General features: G+C 55.8%; 1 protein-coding gene across 1 annotated transcript in view; it reads left to right on the plus strand.

The window, feature by feature from the left end:
* Nucleotides 1-23,815, plus strand: part of Naa15-16 (N-alpha-acetyltransferase 15/16) — a 112,636-nt gene that overhangs the window by 83,248 nt on the left and 5,573 nt on the right. Inside the window, exons 17-18 of the mRNA XM_077662721.1 lie at nucleotides 19,763-19,974; nucleotides 23,527-23,734. Of these exons, the coding sequence (XP_077518847.1) occupies nucleotides 19,763-19,974; nucleotides 23,527-23,734 (420 nt within the window). The remainder of the gene's footprint in view (nucleotides 1-19,762; nucleotides 19,975-23,526; nucleotides 23,735-23,815) is intronic.

Genomic DNA, 23,815 nt, shown 5'->3' on the forward strand with positions numbered 1-23,815 from the left:
AGGCGGACGCCGAGAGAAAGAGAAGACACCCCCCCCTACTCCCCCAGTTGGCGCGAACGTGGCTGCCCGCCGCCCCCTATTACGGCGGCCGCTAGTCTTGCACGGCGAGTGCAAATGAATGCTGATTGCCAGACCTCGTGTGCACGGCCTGACCAGCTAGGGGAGGCGGTGTGTGTGAGGGGCGGGGGGAAGAATAAACAAGAGTAACGAGTAAATGGGGTTTCATAACCCGTCGTCCACGGGAAGAGAGAGGCTGTACGGCGTGCGAAAATGAAGTGAAGCGTTTCCGGGTAGACCCCGAAACGATGCTCGTGCGCCCTTTTCTGAGGAAGGCGCTTTGCTTTGGCGTTGTTTTTTTTTTTTCCTTGGCGTCTTAACCGAAAGGCGTGCCGTTTTCTTGTTGATGGGAGGGTCTCGCTTCTGGGGTTAGTGGCTGGCGGCCGCCGAGAGGATGTCGGACTTTGACACACAGCGGCTTGCGTTCGACGGCCGAGGCAAGGTTGGCATTATCAGCTGCTCCGCGAACGCTCTCTTAGTCGTGCGGGAAGCGAAAGCGCGCGTCTTTATTGCGCGGAGCGGTCCATTGGCCCGCGTAGAAACGTTTTTTTTTTTTTTTTTGTCGAGACGGGATTGACGGCCGGAAGCTCATCGCATTTTTTTTTTTTTGCAAATTTGATTCGACCGAGACGGTTGTTCTCCGTTGAGTTTAGCGGGCTCAGACTGCGGAGAACAGAGTTGCATGTTATAGTTAGTGGTTTAGAAGAAGTCTTACCTCTTTCTCTTCGTTTTTTTTTCTTGGGAGACTGCTACCCTGCCACGTTAGTGCAGATTGTGCTTGGATTGTGTAGGCTAGGCCTAAGCATTCGTACCGCGATCTTAGTGGCTGAGACGACAGGTGGGGGTAGAAGGCGGTGATGCACGAGTGTACCGTCAGCTTGAAGCGTGAATCTTCGTTTTCAGACCAGAGCGAAGGGTACATTTACTTCTGTATCCAGGAAGGTAGCGCTACGTTGCGCGAGGAAACGTTACGCTTCTTAACTCGCATTTAAGGAGTAGGCTTGTGTGCATGCTGATAAACTGCTCCCTGCTTTCATTCCGTACTTTGCCGCTCGTTTGGCACAGTAGCACTGTTCTGGCTGTGTGAGGACGCTCGCTGCAGCTAGAAGAGTTCTCGAACTGATCTGGCTACGCTGGCCGCACTGAGAGTCTGTTGTCTCCCCCGGGTCATTAGCCGGAAATGGGCGAGGAGAGGCGAGGGCAGCACATCTGTTGTGCCGCCTCGGACGTGACGAAATTCTATCAAACTGTCTCACAGGTACTGCCTATCGGTTTGCACGTAAAGTATGTCTTACCGCTGACCTGGAGCTAAAACACGGGAGAACTACCGGCCAGCGTCAACCGCGAACAGCGATAGAGAGGTTCGATACACACGAAAGAAACCGAGATGTGAATGGCGGGGCACCTCCGGAACAAAGGGTGAAATGTTGTGGACCAGCGGGCTATTTGGGCTCGAAACCCCCATCCTGTAGCGAAGGAGCCCGCGCAAGGAGCGGCCGTGTCGCCACCTGGCGACGGCTCTGACAGTACGCGGACTATCGCGTAGGTCCTGTCGTTAGGGGCCTTTAGTTTGCGGCCGATTTTTTCGTCCTGCACGCCTGCCTAAGCGCTAGACTTCCTCCACCGTTCTTCTCACTCGCGCCAATCAAATTAGCGCCTCTGCGTTTAATTGTCCGCCGTCACTAATCTGCGCACACGACGGCTTGCCTGACCAAACGCGGAACAATGGGCGTTGGACACTAGCCTTTGAGGGCGCGCTTTCTAATCTCGGCTTTCGTGAACGTTGATGCGAGCTTCCGCAGGCGCTCGCCTCGTGCGCGCGTGAACGCCCGCCTCGATGTTTCGGATTCTTTAGCCGTGTTCTGCGCAGGGCCCGTTTGACGGCAGCCAACGCCTATCGTGTTACGTCGGCGTGCGCGCGCCTCGCTCACTTGATCGTGACGTCACGCTGGCAGGCAGCTTTGATTGCCGCTGATCGTTCCTTTAAGCGCGTCCATATTTTCCTAGCGTGCGTACAGGGTAGTTCGCTTTACGATCTTCTCGGCGTAGCGCGCTTGTTCTCTCGTTCCTGATTTCGCCATCGCCTCCACCGCTGGGCGCCGGTAATAGCCGATGGCCGAAGCCTGGCGATGCTGTGGTGGTGGCGTGATTAACGCACCGCTCGTGCCTCGTGTGACCCGTCCGTCGCTGAACACGGCGTGCTTGGAGAGAAAGTGTGGCGCTGCCGCTTCTTCCGGGGTGCTCGCCGCGGGTCGTGCTTCCCCCCTTGTCCAAGTGGCTTCCGCCGGTCTGGTTGCGCGCGCGCGCCTCGACTCGTGCACAATGGGCGAACCAGATGCGTGGATGAAGGCGCGTGTATATTCGCGCAAAAGTCGCGCGCGGGGTCCTGTGCGTGCCGCCCCGAGTGCCCGGGAATCTCGGCGAGTTCTGGGTGCGGGTTTATTGCGCGGACTTCCCGTTGCGTCGTCCGGCGGTAGTCAGGGCCGCGGTTCGTGTGGAAGAGGAACTACGACTGCATTGGCGCCTCTCCGTGCCGCGCGGTCAGAAAAGAGCCCCGTCGTGCGGCGTGTTAGTCCCCCCCCCCCCCCCCCCCCTTCCGTTTTCTTTGCATATGCATGGTCGTTTCGACACACGCTGTGATGTATTTGGCCTTCTATAGTGCACACTACTGCTTTCAGTTGGAAAAAGAAAAACAACTGAAGGCACACACAGATTGGTGCATACATAATGGAGGGCAGTGTTTCCGGCCATTTCAAACTGATTGCATTGTAGCCCCCTTTTTTTCGCCACTACCAACTGCATTCAGTATACAGCGTGAAAGAGCGTTAAGACACAACAAAAAAAATACTACGGAAGTAGAGCGGTTCGTGAATGTTTGTGGCGCGGCGAGCCCGTCGTATGAACGGTTGGAAGCCTCCGAGATGCTTAAGTGGTTGTGGTGCTCGGCTGCTGGCATACGCGGGTTCGATCCCGTCCTCGGCGGTTGCATTTCGATGGAGGTGAAATGATAAGAGGCCCGTGTATACTGTGCGATGTGAGTGCACGTTAAGAACCCCAGGTGGTCGACATTATCCGGAGCACTTTACTATTGCGTCCCTCATAGCCTGAGCCGCTTTGGGACGTTGAACCCCACTTATCCGTAAGAACGGTGGCACTGATGCTTGTGCCGGCACACAGGTAGTGTTGCATGTCGGAAGTCGCCTGGAACTGGTGTCATGAAAGCGACTAACATCGAAACTGATTTGCACAGAAGTGTGAATGGCCACTCGGCTGCCGAACTGGGCGGAAATTAAACATTCACCGCAGGTAAATGTTTAATTAAATCACGCGAACCTCAAAACCATCGCAGTTTCCCTTTTATCGTGTGGCCGCTGAAATGATCTATTTCACGAGTCAGCCACGTTTATGGCATGAAACGTGCTGCCCATCGCACTCAGAGGCGCGGTACACTGCAAATCGAGACCTCTGTATGCTTGTAGCTGCGTCTGGACGACCGGCTACCGCATCCCGGGTTAAGAACCGGAGACTGCCGAGGCCTTGGCGCGGATTGCTTCCTCCACCGTTTCGAATTACCGCGGAGAGTGCGCTGCTTCTTCACGATGTCATCAGGCGTGGAGGCGATGTTCAGCTGCCGGGTTGGCAACTTCCAACACCACCGGAGGCGCATTGGCCACGCACTGCTCGCGCCATCGCAGGAGAGAGCCCGTCGTGAGCCAGCGGCGGAGTCGGCTCACGTCGGCGTGAGCGAGCGTGTCGTCGTGCGTGACGGACGCTGAAAGAGCACCGTGTCGCTGCGCTCGCTAATTGGGGACCGGCTCTGCGCACTGGGCGACCTTCGGTGCGGAGTGCGTGGACAACGTGTCCCCCCCCCCCCCCCAGTAGTCTTCTTGCCGCTTTCGCACTTATGCCGTTGAGAGGAACGGGCCCGGAATCTGGGTGCTTCCCGCCTTCGACTGTCTGAGGGCATGCCGGGACTGAGGGCAGCGTCAGATGTGTACCGTTGAAAGTCGCAGCAAGACGGTATAGCGCTGGTTCAGGAGGATAATGGCCGAATGATTCTGAAGCGCCTCCCTGAGTTCGCGACGGTCCTCCTCCCGACATTATTTTCTCGAAGGTATTTTTGCGCCCACCTCGTGACTGTTGCGTGCCTCGGTCGCCGAGTGTGCGTACGCGTCGAGTTCTCTTCGTTGTTGATGACAGGAGTGAGGGAGGGAGAGCGGCGGGGGCAGTGCATTTATACCGCAGCATGGAATCGGGAGCCCACAACCACGCCATTGAAACCGCTTCCGGAGCGTTCTGGGCCACCCTGTCGCGCGTCCGCTGATGTACGGCATCGCTGAGCGAAACCGCCGCGGCGTATACACCGGTACTCGCAGCAGACTCGAGCCAGACTTCGATCTCTCGTCGGCGCCGCGTTGCGCAAGGTCCGAACGCCGCCTTCCCTCGACGGTGGCGGGAGGTAAATCAGTGACTGCCACCGTGGAAGAAGAAGGGGTGGCAGTATACTGCGTCGCCAACCTCCCGCTAAGTGGCGCCTTGCGAAGAGGGGGTCGGCACTTAGGAGGTTCCCGGCGGTCGTCCTTGGCTCCTGCTCTCTGCGGCCCCTCGACTGTCCCGTGCTCTCCCGCTGCGCCCTCAGTGCGGACCCGCTGCGTTTTCTTTTTTTGCCTTTTGTCCCCCCTGACTGTTGGAGCTGTCACTCGTCCCGAGCAGCTGGCAGAGTGCAAGCAAAAACGCATCTTCCCGGCTGACCTGCCGGCTCGGAAGAAGCGGCGGCGGTGTTCTATTCGCTGTCTCGGGGATGAATTGCACCTTCGTGCTGCTTCTCTGCGCGCCCCTCGGAGCGAAATGCACGTCCCCCTCCGTCCGGTTCTCTCTGCACGTTCCGTTCCTCTGATTTTTTTTGATTTTTTTTCTCTCTCTCCGCACACTCTGGGGCGTGCACTTTGTCTTAGCGCTGCTGGCCGGATAACCCCGGCGCCTGAAAAGCGTTGTTCAGCCGGAGTGCTCTTCTTCCATTCTTAAAGCCTCGCTCTTTTTTTTATTCTTCTTCGTTTTAGCAAAAACGCGCGCTCGGACTGCTGCTCCGCGTTGTTGCGTATTGTTTGAGGCTCTGTGTTGTCGGCTTCCTATAAACCCGCGCGGTTTTCTTTCTCGGCGTTGTAGTGGGTCAGTCTCGCGTGCCTTCTCGGCGCTGCTTTTGTGGAAGCGGCACGTTCCCGCGCCAGTTACGCGTCGTCCGGATTAATGCGCGGCTTTCCACCGAGATTGTGCTCTTCGAGCCTGTAGCTTTGAAGAGCGGAGCAAGGTTTGCCGTGGTAAGCCGGAGGCGCCGATGGATGGACCTGCAGTCGATCGGGCTTAAAAGCTGATTCGAATATTGGGAGTCGCCCTGCAGAACCCGCTAATGTGCACTACAAGGCGTGTACTTCTGTTCTCTTTCTACGTGCCGTCCCGTCTCTGCGTTGTTCTATACTGATTGTAGTTCCAGTCATGTAGAAGGTATTGGTTGGAATCTGTGAAAATTTTGTTCGTTTGCTCCGTACAATTCCCCAGAGAAAGTACACGAACTTCCGAACATGCTGTTTTGATAAAGCTGCAAGTGAAGCCTTTGAAAATTCCCCCTTTTCTGCTCGATGTGACGCCGACAAACGATCAGAAAAGCATTGTTTTGAAGTCGCGAATGCCCATGTGTTTTTTGACAGCTAAAGAAATGCTCTGTCAGAATTCTCAATCTAAAGTACGATTTTTTTTTTTCGCCGAACGAAACCTCACAGCCCTTGGCCTTACGGAAATGGAATATGCTCTCTTCTTTCCTTTTTTTTTTATCACGTGCTACAGAGATCCTTGCTCGTCCTTGAGTCATCATCGGTTGCTTTCCGCTGGTTTCATGGACCAGCAAAGCTCTCTTCAGTGCGGGGAAGCTCACTGAGCTCTATACCATGAATGAAAAGTGTCCGCAGATGTCATCGCGCCCGTCGTGCTGAGGACGGCTGTCCGAAAACGGGATTTCGGAACGTTACTGTATATACTGCACTCACAGCGCCGCACTTGAGCGGCCTCAGCGGACGGTGGAAACGTTCCGCTAAGACTAATTAATGCGCGTGCTGGTCGCACAAAGCATTGCGCCATGAACGCCCGTGCACGGGCAGGCCATGAATCACACAGCGTGCCTTGCGATCTCCGCGGTGCGCCCGACAAGGTAGATTCTAGAGCTGATACGTGACCGCCATTCGCTGTCAGCGATCTGATGCGCTACACGCTGTTGCTGTACCCCTCCCACCCCCACTCTACTTTATTTTTTTTTTCTGCGTGATGTCGCGGGCGGAATTTGTGATCAAGCGAGTCCCCTGCTTGTTATTCAGTCCGAACTTATTCCACCATTTTGAGGTCTTGTATGCGCGGGCTAATGCGTTCTAAGTGTACGGGCCGCTGCTTATCTCAGCGCGTAGGCACTTAGTGTTGTACCAGCCTGCTGGGGCGTGAAAATGTGATTCATTGGATGGCTGCCGTGCAATACCGGTGGAGAACCCGGATTGTCCGGTGGTAGCGGAGCCGGATGGCGCTCTGTGTACACGCGTTATTCCGCGAATACTCTGGAAATCTGTAGTGCTGGACGTCACGTATAGTCCCACGTCGTGGCATCACCCTTGGTCTGGTTTTGGCGTTTGTCGAGTCAACATCAAATCCCTGCCCAGTACTCGGGAGCTTTCATCTGTTCGACCCCCCCCCCCCCCCGCCCTCCTTCTTCTCCGTCTCCATTTTTTTTTGTTAAACGAATGCCACTGTTTCGCTTCATTGCCTTTTTTTTTTTTGTACGCGTTATGCCACACTTTCTTTCTTTGCAGTTTTGTAACGGCATAGGTAGTGCCCGGTTTTTACCTTCGGCGTGTCGGGTGTTAGTACTGTGGCCAGTTGCTCGGGAGAGCTGGTAACGCGAAAACTCCGCGCAAGTTCGCGATTTTCGCGGGGCGTCATTCGAGCGCATCTAAAAACGGCTCGCTTGAACCGTGATCGGGACGCTTTATTTAGTCGTAGCTTTCGAAGCTGCTCTTCCGCTAGGCTGTTTGGTCCAGGGCCGCGCATCGTAATTGCCTTCTTAGAGACGACAGACTGGAGTGTTATTACACGGTTTTCTCGCCGCATATCGCATATCGCATCGCTCTCGCCAGTTTGCTCCGCGCTTCCTTTGCGATTGCTTGGCCCTTGCTTTGTCCTTTGCGGCATTCCCCCCCCCTCGCAGTCCCTCCGGAGCCGCGAGCGCTTTCGCACGCGCCCGCAGTCGCGCGTGCTCGACTGGCGCCCGCACCGACACGCGGCGTTGACTGGGCGCGACGTTCATCGGTCTCCATCGATCACGCGGAGTGCGTGCTTGCTCGTGCGCGCAGCGACGCCTAGTGTGCGTTTTGTCTTTCGCCTTGTCTCTTCTGGCGCCCTCGCCTTTCTCCCTTTCCCTCTTTTCTTTTCATCTCCTTCGGGCGAGGAGGAGGCTTCGCGTGGAATGAATGATTCTGCGACGCCGGGCGTTGCGCAACGACGATGCCCCGTTCCGATGAGAGATTGTGCGCGACGAGCTTTCATTCTCTTCCCGATTCCGCCGGAGGCTCGTAGTGTACCCTGTCGTGTTCTCTGCACTTCGCGGCGGGAACTGGTGTGTTTGTGCGCGCACTTTCCTCCCCTCGGCACGAAAGTGAAGGGGGGGCTGGCGAGGAATATGAAAGAGCATAGCGAACGGGGTCTGCGGGGCAGTCTGAGCGGAACAACTGTGGCGTGGGAGGATGGCCACTCTCGAGGGGGGCAGTCCCGGCGTGACCTTTCGTGACTGCCGGCCGACCTCGTCGACTGGTGCAGCCGGCCTGGCGGTGTGCTCGAGCGCGTCCTCTCCGCACCCTCTCCTGTCACGAGCGAGCTCTCGCCGTTCGGCCGCTCGGTCCGTAGCGGGTTTCCGTTGTTTTCGACCACCACCTCCCTAATTGTAGCCCTCGACCGGCGGCCGCCGCAGGGGCGCCTGTGCAGAGCTTGTGGTGCACATAGGCGCCGCCTTCAAGCGCGACCGCAGCACTGCGGTGCACCGCTGTCAGCCCACCTGCCTTCCCTTCCCCCCATTTTTTCCCTCTTTCTGTACCTCTGTATACTTCCTGATGTTTCCTCCCTACACTGTGCAGTGCAAAGAAGCGTGGGAGGCTGCGAAGTGGGAATGATTGCCGCTGCTGCCGGCGCCCTTTCTGGGGCGTACGAATCCGGGTTACCCCTTGGCTGGACCACTACAGAAGTCCGCTTCGTCTTTTGCAGCGGTGCGACAATTCGTACTACGGCTTCCGCGCCTCACTTTCATTCGAAACCTTAGCTCTGACTTTTGTGCTGCATGTAAACGCTCCTAAGTAGAGCGCTTTCCGCAGTCTTCCTCCTATTCTTCCATCCAGTAGTGTAAGGTTGGGTCGGGTCGACTTCACCGCCATCTTCTGACTATGTGTGCGTATCGTCCTGAGTGCAATGCGTTCGTCATTGGCGGCGAACGCGGCATGTATGGTCCGGGGCACTGTTTGCGTCCTAGCTTATTGTTTCGGGTCTGTACCTTGAGGCCTGTTTGAGCTTCTCCCGAATGACGCGCAAACCACAAGTGTCGACTCCAAGGGTAGGGTGTGCGCGCGCGCGCTCTCTGCCTCCCATAGCGAGTTGGGGTGAAAATAAAAATCCCGATTTTTTTTCGCCGTTGCGGAAATTGTTAGCCTGTCGCCGTCGCTCGGGGGACCGACCGGCTCGCGTGTTGCGGGGAGGCAGGGCTTCGCTGCAGCGCCAACGCCCCGGGGCCGAAGGAGCATCGCTGGCGGCGGTTGTCACGTGCGCGGCGCGTGATGAGCGTGCCGTGAAGCCGCGAATTGATTTCTCCGTCGCTCGCGCTCTGCAACGCCCCGTCACTATTCTCGTTGCACGCCTGTCCGTCGTCCCCCCTGGTTCTCGAAATTGAGGCACGATTTCGCGTTCATTCCGCCGCCTTTCAGGCCGCTTTGTTGTTGCTGCTGCACGACGCTGGCTGTTGGTTTCGCCCATTCGCGCGCTCTCCTCCGGAATCTCACAGGAAGGAGGGATGCTGGAAGGAACGGGACGTCTCTGTGCCGGCGATAGACGGCCCCGCTTGTCCCGAAGCGCGCGCACGTAACGTACGCCACAGCACGGCGCCGTAGTCTTCTTCACTCTCGCCTCCTTTCCCCCTCCTCCGGTTATTGTGCGCGCACCGGCCGATGCTGACCGGGGCGAACTCGGCTGAAGCGCGCGTCTTTCACGGAATAGCGGGTCAGCCGGACGGACGGACGGCACGCACTGACCGGTGCTGCGCGTGGCGTCGTTATTCGTCCGGCTTCGGATTTCCGGCTCTCGCGCAGGGACACGCTTCTTTCTGCCGGCCTGAGGTCGGAACAGTTCCGCAGTGTCGTTTTGGCGCGCGCACTGTCTCTCGCCCTCGGCTCTCCACCGAATAGCGCGCCTGTTAGGTCGGAGTGGTAGTGCCGAGGCTAGCTGGGGGGGGGGGGGGGTCTCCTGGCTTGCGCCGTGACCGTCGTCGTTCGACGCGCTTTGATTCGGGATGGCGTCATTACGCCCTCATCGAAGGCCTCGTCCTCCCCGTTCTCTGTGGTCTTCCTTCCTTCGTCGTGCTCCTTGCCGGCCGGCAGCGGCAGTTGCGGCGGAAACTCGAAGCCCGCTGATCGGCTATGCGCTCCATCCTCTTGCCACGGTGGATGATGGCAAGAAAGTCCTTCCGTCGTCGGTGGCGTGCGCTCGCGAAAAGGGTCGCCGTTGCATTCCTGCACACGCGTGGGCCAGATTTGGGGCGGTGCGGCGAGCTTGATTTGTGGCGAATATATGGCGTCACACTCCGAGGCAGTACGCATGGCGTCTTTCTCGGAAGCAGACGCCTTCCGCAAATAGTGGAGGGCGTTTGTCTTCGAGACTCCGAGGGGAGACTATCTCGGGGGCGGAACCAGCGACGAAGACAGGAGGGCACGAGAGTTGTAGTAGCGGGGCTATAGTTGTCGAGCCCTTCTTTTAAAGCGAGACGCGAGCGTCGTTCGGGGTGTCACAGCCAGCGTTAACGGCGTCGTGTCTTTGTCGCCGCGTGTCGGCGCAGGAGACGTCTCGGTGGATCGCGACGGGCCGTTGCTTGTTTTAGCGTGAAAGCGGTGTCCTGAGGATAGAAGCGGGGTCGTGTAAATCCGAGCGAGCTGTGTGTTTGCATTCGTACCGAGGCCGGTTTCATGCCTCCGCATTCCTGCGCTCGCAGTACCGCTAAAGAATGCTGACGTCCCCCGCCCCCTCCTTTTTTGGTAACATTAGTACCGGCAGTATCTTCGTCAACGGTCGTCCGTCCTTTTAGTTCGCCAAGGTAGTGCGCGATGGTTGCGAGTTGCGGTTCGTCCAGACCGTGCTGCGCAACTTCACCGTCAAGACCGGTAGCCGTTCGGCGGCTCTTCCGCGTGCATGTAAGTGCGCCGGTGTTGTTGGGGGATGGGCTGCTGTCTGCGTAATCACTCGAGAGCGGCGGCGCGGTTCCCCCGCTTCGCTTAGGCTCTCGTTGACTTCTGACTCGGGTCGCGCTGGGTGGCAGCATGACCGATGGCGGCCGAAGGGGATCGACCCCGCGCTCCTCCTTCTCGGCCTGCTGAGGGACTGCGAGGAAGAACGAGGGAGAAGCCGATGCATGGACCGGTCATCTCGCCCGAGGGACGACGCGTGCCATATATCGCGGACACGTTGGAGACGGGGAATGCGTGGCTCGCGTGCGCGCATTCTTTGCAATTGGTGCCGCGGTCGCAGCATCGCTCGTCGATCGCGTTCGTCAAGTCAGCCGCGGTGTGTCGCCGTCCGAATAGCCTTGCATGGCGGGACGTGCTGTTTGCCTTGCGAAGGCTGAAGCGCCATCGCTCACGCGATACGGCTAGCTGCAAGAGCATGTCTGTGAGGAGAAGGAACGGTTGGGAGTAGTATTCGTGCACGGTCATCTTTCGCGTTGCATAATCGCGCTGATGGGCTCGGCCGCGGTTGACGGACGCTGTACGCCGCTCCTGCTTCCGACGGTACCGGTGTCCGGTCTGATGTGCTTGCTGCTGTCGCGTAGTGGGCGGTGGTGATGACCCGGACGAGAGAGAGCTCGCTGGCTCTTCTTCCGTTCACCTCTGCCGGTCTCAGGATGCAGTCGTTCCGAGGACGCAGTCTGTGGAAGTTTGGTCCGTCTGTCTGTCTGTGGGTCGGTTGGTTGGCCGGTCGGTCGCCGCGGTCTTCCTCGCATTCTGTTTGTTTCTTTTCCTCGGGTTTCCGGCACGAGAGATCTCTCCGAAACCGCTATTAGCCTCGATCTTCTTCTCGGCGGCGGACGCAGTTTCCATCGCCTTTCTTTGCTCTGCCCCGTGGACCTTTGTGCCGGCCACCGCGAGAGTGTTCCGTCCTCCGGCTCCTCGTCTCGTTGTCTGTCCCCTTCTCAATGGGACAGCGGCGACAACGACCCGCTGGCACGCGCTCTTCCTGCAGTCCTCCTTCCACCCGACGAACGACGTCCTTTCGCTTTCCGAGGCGTTCGTCTTGGCTTTCGTCTACTTCGTCATTCGTCTATTGTTTCTTCTTTTTTTTTAAAAAAAAATTTCGTCCCTCCTACAGGTCTCCGCCGATCTCTGCTGTCCCGGCTGGTGGCGGCTGAGCTCATTTCATGAGGCTGCGTTGCGTTGTTGTGTAAACACCCGCTTGTGGTCTGTCCGAAATGAAATGCGTTTTTCCCTTTGTGTTTGTCCCGCCTCTCAGTCCCGCACTCTCTCGCGAGAGAGAGAGTTGTCTATCGTGTCGCTCTGCTTGGGCAATCGTTGTTCCGTTCCGATTGTGTTGCTGGGGCGGCGCTTGATTGGACGCTGCAGCTTTTTCTGCTGTTGCTCGTTGCCGCTGCTGTTCGTGCGCTTGTTGTTTGTTTAGAGGCGGGCGCTTAAATAATTCCCCGCGAGTGGCCCTGCATGCTTGCGCGCACCACACGCTGAATGCCCGCCATTTCGAAATTCCGCCGCCTTGTTTTTGGTTTCGCGCCAGTTCGACGGTAGTAGGACTGACGTCGTCGTGGGCCTTTTCGGTGCACTCGCGCTTTTTCCACCGGTGTGAGTTTTACTTGATGCCGTGTTTTCGTTTTTTAATTGTATCTTTCTCGTATAAGGTTCGATCAAGTGCGCCGCTTCCCTTCGTGTTTTCGCGACCGTGCATCTCCAGATGATGATTACTGGTTGAACCGGTGCAGCCGGCAAAGACCGCGGGATTCCTGCCGCGAAATGGTCATCTCGTCCGTTGTTATCGCGTTATAACGCTGCGTTCGCGTCAGCCTCGCGGTTTCATTCGTCCTTCGCCTCGCGCAAACAAAAGCCAGAGGCGAAGGCCAAGAGTAAGACGATAAAGTAAATCAGCGGTAAATTGCAGTTCGAGCCAGTGTTTTCTGCGCGTGCGTGTGGGGAGATCCTAAAGAGGCGCGGAGTTTTTCTGTTCAATTTTTTTCCTCCCTGCGTATAAGCCGGAGCCCCCTCCGAGGCCGGCCGACCGACCGTCCTGCTGTGCTAAGCCGAGCTTCGGAAAGTTGCCGTCAGTGACGGCGGCGACGTCCGCCGTGGCTGGCGCCGCTGCCGCAGCCACTTCAGCTTAGCGCAGCGTATACTATACGGAGGGGCAGGCGAAGGCCGGCCACAGGTCGCAGTGCGGTTATTGCGGCACGGGCTTTTAGCGGTGCCGAACCCCCTCTCTCGCCAGGGTGATGGTGCGCGCGCGCATTGCGAAAGAAACTCGCGCCGTGGTGGTGGTGGGGGGGGGGGGGGGGGGTGAAGAAGAAGCGGCCCCGTTTTTCCCCTCTTTGAAAAATCGATCGTTTCATTGGCGGTGCACCTTTTGGCCCCTCTTCCTTTGGGCGCCAGGGAAGGCTGAAAACAATGGCTGCGCTATGCGCGGTGTGAGGGCGCTGTAGCGGCTTCGGAATGTGACGTACGCGGACGGCCTGGCCCGTTGCCGCACCGCGCGATCCTGGAGGTGGGTGAGAGGGAGGATAGACGCCAAATTTCTGGTTGCGTGTTTTCTTAGCGGCGATGCTTTGCAGATCAGTGTGCGTGGATCACCCGGGGGTATTATTCGCGCACGACCGCTAACAAATTTGTAATTGGATTTCTTACGCTGTTTCGGTTTCATCAACCGAGCGATGGCTGTGACGTCGAAGGTGAGTTTAGGTCACGCGAGGCGTGAAAAACTGCAGCGTAATTGCCGATGCGTCGTTTTAATTCTCTGCAATGCTTAAGCCAGCCTGTCTCAAGAGCCGGAACGAATGAGGGAGCAGCGATTTGCTGCAGTTTTTCTCGTGCCTTACGTCACCTAAACTCACCTTTGACGTCACGGCCATCTCGCGGTTGACGAAGCCGAAACAGTGTGAGAAGAAAACTCTATAAATTTATTATTATTTAGCGGCCGCCGGCGAATACCACTTGGTAATTCGTGTGTGCTAATGTCTTATACACGATTTCAGAGAAGTAAGCATGCAACTAAAATTTGATGTCTTAACTCCTTCAATGTTTCCATTTGAAGTGTGAACAGCGATTTGAGTCCTGGTATATTGCAAAGGATTCTCGATCCCTGAAAGAAGTCTCGTTCATTTTCTCTACTGAGGGGCGTTGGGGGCTGCGAAGCTTTACAGATTTTCCGCGCAGAGTTAGATCTAATTGCGCGCCTTTCTCGCGATTAGCTTTCGGTGCCTTTTTTTTCTTCGCCATTAGGAGTTCACATCTATCTTCGGTGACTGCTGCGAGTAACGCATGCAAGAAGGGTCAAATGGAAGAACGCGGAAGTGGATATGTTTGCGGTCTCTCCGCGCCAATGTGACGGGGGCCGTCTTGGAAAAACAGCCCCGGGGGTCGCGCGTTGTCACTGGGAAAATGGAAACGACAGCAACTATGGCTGTAAAAGGCGGATGTCGGCGGCGCCCTTACGTAACCTCCTGCTCCTCCGTTTCATACTGCGCTGTAGTGCGCTCAAAACAACGTGGCGCATGCGCGCAGCGGGACACGGTGACTCTTCGACCGGGACACGATATCCGGGGAGCTGAGAGAAGCTTTGACGACCGGGAGAGGGAGGGTATACGGCTGGGCACTTGCGGTGACAGGCAATCTTTGTTCGAAGTGGAAGTGCCGCATTGGCGTGATTTAAAGCGCCAGCTATTCTGAGCGCTTTTCTGGCTTTCCACGACCGTCTTTCAGGGGTGAGGAGAAAGGGACGAGAGAGAGAGGGAACACGTACAACGGGCCATTTCGTTGCCGGAAGTAGACAGAGGGAGGCGGGTTTTTGCTTCTGTAAGGACATTTCACACTTTTTCCGCCGCTATCCAACAAGTTTGGTCTCAAAGTTTGTTTTCCTTTTACACTTTGTTTGTTCTGCTCTTTCCTGTTCTACCTTCGGTCTTTCTGTTGTACATGGAGAGTAGCGTCCAAGCACGATTAAGTGTGCGGCCAACGTGGACATTTCACTCGCTCGCGTCCTTTTGGGAGCCCCTCGACGCCAGCTTCGTCTCCCTACAAAGTTCAAGCGTCGTATACTAGTACTCAGACGTACAGTCTTTGGCAAAAGTATACAGCCCGAGAGGTCTGCTTCTGAACCTTGCAGCACGGCTGCCGTTGCATATTCAGCGACCCTAATCTCGCGAAGGTCGGAGGAACTTAAGTCCTCAACCCTGCCAAGCTTAAGACTGCCAGATGTGCTAAAGAGCTCCTCTACACGTCTTGGAAGCAAGCCGCTTGGGCTGTATTTTTTTTTTACAAAGACTGCACGTCCATGGACCCTCCAGCGTCAGCACTCTCGGTCGCAGTCTGGACGTGAAATTCTCGACTCGACGACCGGTTCACCTTGCTTGGTGAGAAGCCGCAGATCATTGACGTACCGACTGGAGAGGCCTCGAGAGTTAAGTGGAACGAGCTTGATGGGGCAGAACTGCTGGACGAGTGACCAAAGAAGGGGGGGGGGGGGGGGGGGGGGACCGTTGCCCCTCTTTTGCGTGACACTGCTTGATAGTTGATGGCCTTCTTCAGGTGTCGCGTGAACGTGTGCGCTGGGATGGCCTTCTTCAGGTGTCGCGTGAACGTGTGCGCTGGTCGCATTTGTGCGAAAGTCGCAGTTGACAGTAGATATAGCGTCTGCGCTTATGGTTACTGAAATGAATTTCTTGGTAGTTGAGACTGCCCGCTGTCAGCGTGTCCTTTGCCCCGTGATTTCGAGCAATTCGCCTCTGGCTGGGAAAAGGAAGCTTTTTTTTTTGGTTTAATGCGTTAGTGTTAGGACCTCTATTAATGCAAAAAGTGTCAATCATGGGCGGCGGCGTGTGAGGCCTCGGGGAAAGGAGACAAATTTGAGAGAGGGTAGTGGCGAGAGGGAAACCGCAGTCGCCAATCATTCGAGCGGTGCGGAGAGTGCGAGGGAGCACGACACACGGTGATTGATGGGCTGGATCCCGCCACCGTCTCGGGGAGCACTAATGCTAACGCACATTCTGCGCCACTGTGAGGTTTTTTTTTTTTTTTCCTCATCCGGGGTTTCTTTGGCTGTTCCTTAGTTATCCTCTGAATGCGCAGCCCGATAAGTTTTCCCTTATCTCTGCGGCGAGATTCACGCGTGCCTGCGTGTATAGTAGCGCGCGAGGCCTCAAGAGAGCGGCCCTGGCACGGATGGACTTCGCAATAATAATAATAATAATTGGTTTTTTGGGGAAAGGAAATGGCGCAGTATCTGTCTCATATATCGTTGGACACCTGAGTAGCGCCGTTTGGGAAGGGATAAGGGAGGGAGTGAAAGAAGAAAGGAAGAAAGAGGTGCCGTAGTGGAGGGCTCCGGAATAATTTCGACCTCCTGGGGATCTTTAACGTGCACTGACATCGCACAGCACACGGGCGCCTTAGCGTTTTTCCTCCATAAAAACGCAGCCGCCGCGGTCGGGTTCGAACCCGGGAACTCCGGATCAGTAGTCGAGCGCCCTAACCACTGAGCCACCGCGGCGGGGGACTTCGCAATGCGCAACTCGAAATCGGCCCCGCTTTAATCGTTCCGGAACTCTCCACTCGGTCCTAAGAGGCCTCAGCTCCTGCATGCTCAATAAAGCCTACTTTATCGTCAGCGCTTGTGGACAAATCGTTTCGGAGTGGGATTCCCAGCAAACGCTGGGGAGAAATCGCGAAATTTATGGCGTACTGTGGTTCGCGCTGGGTCACACGAAGCCCGCGTTCCCGCTGCGCTGCTGCTGTGGACGTCTCCGTCCTGTCCGCCACTCGGAGCGTCGTCCGCGCGTTGGAGCGCGGCAGCTGGCTGCGCGTCCCGCAAAACAGCGAACGAATTCAGCGCGCAGGAGATCAAGCGCCGTATTCTTTCGTCCGGACGGGACCGGCTATCGAGCTCACCTCACCGTCCCTCGACTAACAACGCTGACAGGAACACGCGAGCGACGCCGCATTGCGGACACCCGGACCGGTTGTCAAACGGCGCGCGTATCGCCGTCTTTCGAACCTCCGAAGTTGGGTCACGGCGGATTATTGCTGGTCGTCGTCTGGTGGTGTCTCTCTCTCATCCTCTCGATTTCGCATGCACGCGCGGTGGACAGCACCGGGCGACCCGCAAATGGCGACCCCGGCGGCGTCTGTTCCGTTGCTTAATTGTTGGGGGCCTCTTCTTCTCCGTCCGGATCGTGTCCCGCGTGGCGGCGGCCTTGGCTTGGAGGACGCTTCTTCGCGCAGTCGGTGGGAAAGGCTCTCTCGGCCGGCGCGCACGACCGGCCCGATGACAGATCCGCGCTTGCGACAGGCGCCTCCCCCCCCCCACCCCCCCCCCCCCCCTCTCACTGGTGCACGGCCATCGCCGTCGGGAGGACGGACGCCCGCGTCGTCTGCGGCACTGCTGCGTGGTCTGCTGGGGAAGATGATGGGCCAAGAGCTGCGAGCGTTTCATTATTGTGCGCACTGCTCTGCGCATTGTGCGCCTGGAGGTGCAGATTGTTGTTTCAGGCTTTCTTAGCTTTACTGCATTGAAGTTCTCTGTAAAACTGAAAAGAACTTCGTTGCGTACAGCCTGCGGCAGAAGTTTACGGGACGCGTATGCTCTAAAACAATTTTTTTTTGTAGCGCTGCCTCGCGACCTAGTTGCGTGGTATTGGCACCATTAAATAGAGCATTCGCGTTTTTTTAAACAGCGCGAAGTACTGGACATGAGCTCGTGGTGCCCCTCTTTCGCGTTGTTTCAAAAGTGACCGTAAGCTTTTGCTCCTGTCTGTGCATCTTGTACTGTGCACTGCTTATGTTTCCTTTGTGCACAGATCGCATGGTAGGAGTGGCGTAGTCTGGAACAAAGGGGTTGTTTTTGCCCATGAAGCTCTAGAGATATTTTTTTTTTGTAAACAAGGCTACTAAGATCGCTACTAAGCTGAGGCTATACTAAGGTAAGGAGCTGAATGTCTTTCGGGCTGTGACGCCAAGTACGGCAGCGATTAATGCGGCGTTTTCGGTTTTAGTCGATACATGCGCATCCTGGATCTAGAGACGAGGGAGTCTCCAGCGACTTGTGCGCCATTGCGTGTTGCAAGGAACGTCTGCCGGTATTTGAAGACTGCGAAAGCGTCCAGCAGTGTTTACCAATCTTACCGGCAGTGCTCTAATAAATCGTGGTGGGAAATAGCCGCTTCCTGTTAATCTCATAAGGCGTTATTTAAGCGACGAAGCGGCGTTTCCGGTTTCTTCATCACTGTTTAATTTTCGGAATGTAAAAGTAACCGGAGTAAAGTACGAGAGGAAGCCTTTAGCAGGCTCAGCTAGACCAGGCTTGTGCTATCTTGAAGGACAAAAGTAGCAGCGAGTTAAGCCCCCCCCCCCCCCCCCCCCCGTCCAATCGTGCTCGCCCACCTTTCTGCATTCTGCGACGGCATTTGAAGGTCGCTTCGACGATGCAGGCCTGTCGTACCAGTCTCTCTGCGTTGACGGCCTTTAAGGTCCTTGTTTACTTGGCCCTGCGTGGAGCGTAACCGTTTGGCGATTGCCCGCTTGCGGTCTCGCGAAAATCGGGATGCGTCAGTGTTGCTGCCTTGTTTGCGCACTGCTTCCCTCGCGGGCAGTCCTGCTCCTCTTCGTGACGTGTGCAATGTTTGGCAGCGGTGCACCTTAAGCGAAGCGCCCATCTTTGTGGCTCCCCCGCGTTCTTCTTCGGTGTCGAGTTTGCGTGCGCGCATTGCCTGCGAAGAAGGCTGCGCTTTCAAAAATAAAAAGAAATAAATCGTTGGTAAACATCATCACGGGGCGGGCGGCTTCGACGGGGGACCGTTTTGGGCTGCGCAGATTGCCCGACCATTTTGCGGTCGCGGTTGAATTGGCCGCGCTTGCTTTGCGTCCGTCATTGGCGGGAGAACGATCGAGTCCGCGAGTTTGCGCGACTCGATCGGGCGCCGCTGTTTTATTTGTTTATTTATTTTGCTGGGAAATGAACTTAGCGCCGCGCGAGCAGTGATGAAAAATAAAATAAAAATGTCTACGATAAGTCGTTCGCCCGCGATGCGCAGTAACGGCGGCCCGTGCCTTTTGCCCTCTCCCGCCCCCTCCGGTGTCCGGCGATCTCTCAATTGTTTCTCGGCCGGGGGGGGGGGGGGGGGTTACCCATTAGTGTGGGAACCTTATCGGGCGGGCCATCAGGAAACGCTCATGATGGCCGCCGCCTTCATCGGTCTTTTTGCTGCTTCTCCACTCACTACCAACGAAAACGAGGCTAAGGCCGGGAGGCACTTCTTTATTCATCGCCTGCCACCCCCCCCCCCCCCCCCCCACCGCACTTTCTTTGCTCTTTGCCGATTGGCGCTGCCTGTGCGCGCGCGCGCGAAACTTGTGCTGCGTACACGAGGCGTGCGCTTTAGGCGGAAAAAGAGGCAATCCGCCGTCTGGCCAGCGCAAGTGATGAACGTTTAACGCAGCCGCGCTCGGTCGGCAGGTACCCTTCGAGCGGCTGGGCGTTTACGGTGATGCAGAAGACTGGGAGGGGGGTTACGAGCAGCGAGTGAGCTTAGTAAATAACAGAGAACACGAATGGCCTCAGCAGCAGTGCACGGGGCGAGGAAGGTACTGCCAAGGACGGCGCCTATGCGTTCGTGTGTAAACCGCGCGGAGCTGTGTTGCCAAACCCGCGCTGTCGTGAGCGTTATTTTTAGGCAAACACGCCGGGCGCGCGCGTGTGTGTGGCCGCCTCGTTTCTTTCAGGTGCCCGTTCTTGGTAAAGCGTGACGAAACACTAACCAAGCGACGCGTCGTACAAGTGTAGCTTTGAGCCCACTGAAACTTGCGCATTTTTTGTTCCACCTGGAAGCGTGCGTTTAGTTTGTCGCTTATCAAAGCCGCTGTGTCTGACGACTCCTTTCACCGGGGTCATGCGACTATTTCCTACCAAGGGATTAATTACTCGTGAGCACCCCCAGCTAAGCGTAGCCATACGGATACAAAAGGAAAGCTATACAGCTTTCAGAGAAACTTCGTGGTTGAGAACAATTCGTCCTGGTCCGGGGTTCGAACCCGCGACCACCACACCTCGCCGGAGCACTCACTCGTGTGGTGATGGCGAGAGCGAATTGATCAACAACTCGGAAGCCAGCAGGGCAGCATGCAGCTGTTGGGCTAACCTCCCCCTCTTGTCTCTGCAGCCAACATGGCTCCCGGGGAGCTGAAGAAGCTCAAGAGCAAGCAGCGCAAGGCCCGCCGGCGCGCCGAGCAGGAGAAGGAGAAGCAGACGCTGGCGCAGGAGAAGCAGAAGTCGCGCCAGGCCCAGCAGGCGCAGCAGGCCCAGCAGCAGCAGGACGCCGGGGAAGTGGACGGCCTGCGGGACGAGGAGCTGCTCCCAGACAAGCTGGCCAGGGTGAGTTGAGACCGGCTGGAACCTCGCCTGAAGTTCCACTGAAGGAACCACTGAGCCACCTGCCGCGGTGGCTCAGTGGTCAGGGCGCTCGGCTACTGATCCGGAGTTCTCGGGTTCGAACCCGACCGCGGCGGCTGCGTTTTTATGGAGGAAAAACGCTAAGGCGCCCGTGTGCTGTGCGATGTCAGTGCACGTTAAAGATCTCCAGGTGGCCGAAATTATTCCGGAGCCCTCCACTATGGCACCTCTTTCTTCTTTCACTTCCTCCTTATTCCTTCCCTTATGGCGGGGTTCAGGTGTCCGCCGATATGCAAGACAGATATTGTGCCACTTCTTTTCCCCAAAAATCAATTGTTATAAAGTAGAGCCGTTTTGTGTAGGGGGCGATGTCATTTCCCGAACCTCGGTCCTTTCGCCCACTAGCGAGCGCGAACAAAAGTATTTTCGACGACAAAGGGACCTGAAAGAGCGTATGAATAGTAGCTTGCCGTCATTGAAATCGCCTGGTTTCCCCGTGAGCTAATTGCGGGCATCAGCACCAGGGAACGCACACGTGGCCCCAGGAGTCACTGGATAACATTTCAGAGTACCGCACGTGGTCTTGTGACGTCATCACAAACTGCGCTCCGGATTATGAGCACGCTGACCACCGTGGCAGGTGGCGGTTCAGTTTATGCGAGAGATTGTTCGAGAAGAACAGCCTGTGTCGCACACGCTCACCGGGGGCACCGCCTGCGGGCGCATCGCGTAACTGCTGCACCACTGCGCCGGGAGTGGTGTATGAGAACTCCCGGGGATCTGTGAACGTTAAGTCGGCTATGACCAGTTCCGCATAAATGGGAAGTAACCCATTAAAGCTATCGCGTCGTACGTCCCCTCCAATTTTCACTTCTAACGCGATAGCGCTGAAGGCCTCGTTGTCCAGAAAATCCAGTGTCGGCGCTCTGAGCGAAACGTCGCGAGCTTGACTCTGGTGGCAGCTGGTGCCCAGAGAGCAACTTTGGAGGCAGGTGGGTGATTAGGTCACGTGACTTTTAGGCGTCATCACAACCTGCCTGCCGCGGACAGTAAGCAAACTGCCCACCGTGCTCTTAATGATACCAGTTAAATTAATGATCAGTCGCTCGGGAAGAGCAACCTAGGTCGCACAAGGCCCACCACTGGGAGCACCTGCCATCGCAGAGGGCAGTGGCGCATCGCTTAAACGCTGCACCACTGCGCCAGGAGGGGTATGAGGACTCCCGGGATCTGTGAATGTGAAGTGGAGAATGACCTTCCGTATATGTGGGCATTAATTCATTAACGCTATCACATCGCAGCTTGAAGGCGGAGCTTAAGTGCCCTCTGCAATTTTTTTTTTCTTTGATTTGTAGTGCTCAAATTTACTTACCTAATTTTCCTGCCTTGTAACCCTCCTTTTTATCTTCTCTTTTCGCCTCTTAACCTCTTGGAGGCAAGATTGCCAATACGATCGGCGTCGCAAGACTAGTTTGAGTGCCCCCGAGCTCTAGCTGCGTTCATCGCTAGCGGATTGGTTACGGACCACATGTGCGCGCCTCTACCAACTGAGCTGGCACGGCTGCTTGGCATAGGTGTGCTGTTTGTAATCGGGCCTTCAACCGTACTCAGCGCCGTTCTCGAGAAGCTCGGCAGACACTTTGACGTCCGTTTTAAGAATTTGTGACAACTGGATCATGCGCAGTCGTGTGCCTCCGCAGTCTACCGATCCGGCGACCTGTTCACTTCGAACTGTATTGCCCGGTTGCCACGCAATTTGATTTGTCTTATCTCCAGAAACAGCGTCGACCGCTTCATTTATTAAGTTTCGTTTTTCGCAACGCCGCTGCATGCCCAAGCGAAATAAAAGCGCGGGAGGTGATGATATGGCAATCCATCTTGTAGCTTTCTGCAGACGGTTGCCCTGTTGAAAGGCTGCTTAACCATGGTGTCCGACCACACCCGGCGCTCATGAAGTTGCGAACGTGCGGAATTTTTCGTAGGTGTTGCGTGTATGCATAAGCGGCGTGCTGCGGCATCCCCACACCGTGGGAGGATGGAAGTTGGGCGAAGTTGTTTTGCATAAGTCGTACGCTTGCCTTGTTTTGTCGTCTTTGGTTTTCATTTTCATGCGCTACAATGTATACGAGGATGATGTCTCGATTTTAAGCTGCGCTTTTTTTTTTTTTCTTCTCGTTTCTCCCGCTTTCGCGCGCGACTCGCAGTCCGGTTGTAAGCCGCATGTCGAATCGAAACGTCCGAGTCCAGCGCAAAAAAAAAGGACCCAGTATTTAGGTGCAGCGTCCACTTTCGAGTATTCGTACTGCAACAAATTGGGGCTTCTATGTCGGCCCTCCGCTTGGCTTCTGCGCACCGCGAACTGACGGCTTCAAAGTTACCGGTCAAGTGTCGCCATCTCGTGTCTGTGTGCAGTAGTGCTCGCGGCCTCCGAGATCGTTGTATTTTGTCGGGAGCTCGGAGCGGATGGGCGGGCGGTGCGTGCCGATTTGCCGTCCGCTTGGCTACTGCGCACCGCGGACTGACGGCTTCAAAGTTGCCGGTCAAGTGTCGCCATCTCGTGTATATATGCGGTAGTGGTTGCGGCCTCCGAGATCGGCGTTAGGTATCGGGAGTTTGGTGCGGACAGGCGGTGTGTGCCGATTTGCACCAGCGGCCGCGACAGCGCTACTAGCATGTTCCAGTCGATTCAGTCTATTGCGTTTTAATTATTTTTTTTTGCAATTTACTTCGGTTCAAGGTTTTTTCTATTCTTTTTAAAGTGCCGCTTTCTTAGGGCCGAAAAAATTTTGCAGCATTACACCAGTAATTACACACCAGTAAGAAAGGGGACACATTATTGGTATGAATATGGCCAATGGTATAGCCCAGGTGGGAATGCAAAGCTTGCCCTCTTATTTAAACAATATGTGTTGTCAGTCTTAATGGGAAGTTTGATGCAGGAGTGCGAAAAATTTGATGCCAGGTGTAGATGTGAACTGAATGTGTCATTTCATATTACTTTAGTAAAACTTATACTTATTACTTATACCTGTACATGCAGCTTCATTCTCTGCACAGAATTTAAACATTAAACATTGAGTAAAGCTGAAGTTTGGGCGAGTTGTTACATATTCATTGTATGTCAACAGCACACCAAAGACGGAACAAACCGGCATCTTTGATGCACTGTTGATGCGCAATGATTACATGTTGCAGAGCTGTGTCTGTGTGCTTATGGGGTCAGAGCATCATTCTTTTTGTGGTTTAAATGTGTGTATTGGCAGTATGGAATATGCGGCTCAGCCTATGTCGGCAGCATAGGTGTGGCTGGCCTGTTTGAGTGTAATGTTCTGCTGCTGAGTGTATGGTGCATCATGTGCAAAGGGAGCTCTAATCACTGGAAGAAAGGCAGGGTGGAAATGCTAGATATGTGCAGAAGCTTAAATGCAGGAGCAGACATGCCCCTTGACATCGCCTTGAAGATGGGGAGAGGTATACTATGTACATGGAAAAAAAAAACAAATGTGTAAATGTGATGGCCCACATGCAATGCAGACAGAGGAGCCACTGGAGCAGGCAATCCAGTTCCTGAAGCCACTGCAGCAGTTGGGCGCCCAGCGACTGGAGACACACTTGCTGGCCTTTGAGATCTACCTTCGCAAGAACCGGCCCTTGCTCATGTTGCAGTCCATCAAGCGCGCATTCCGCCTTGACCCCCAATGTCCACGGCTGCATGCACACATGTGCACCTTCCACAGCCTTGGTACGTATATAACATGCGAGTGAATGTTTGCCAGTAGTGGTAATCATTCGCATGTGGCAGCCAGCTTTGTGGCCTTGTGTA

The sequence above is a fragment of the Amblyomma americanum genome, chromosome 4, assembly GCF_052857255.1.
Source record: "Amblyomma americanum isolate KBUSLIRL-KWMA chromosome 4, ASM5285725v1, whole genome shotgun sequence".
Taxonomy (NCBI): Eukaryota; Metazoa; Arthropoda; class Arachnida; order Ixodida; family Ixodidae; genus Amblyomma; species Amblyomma americanum.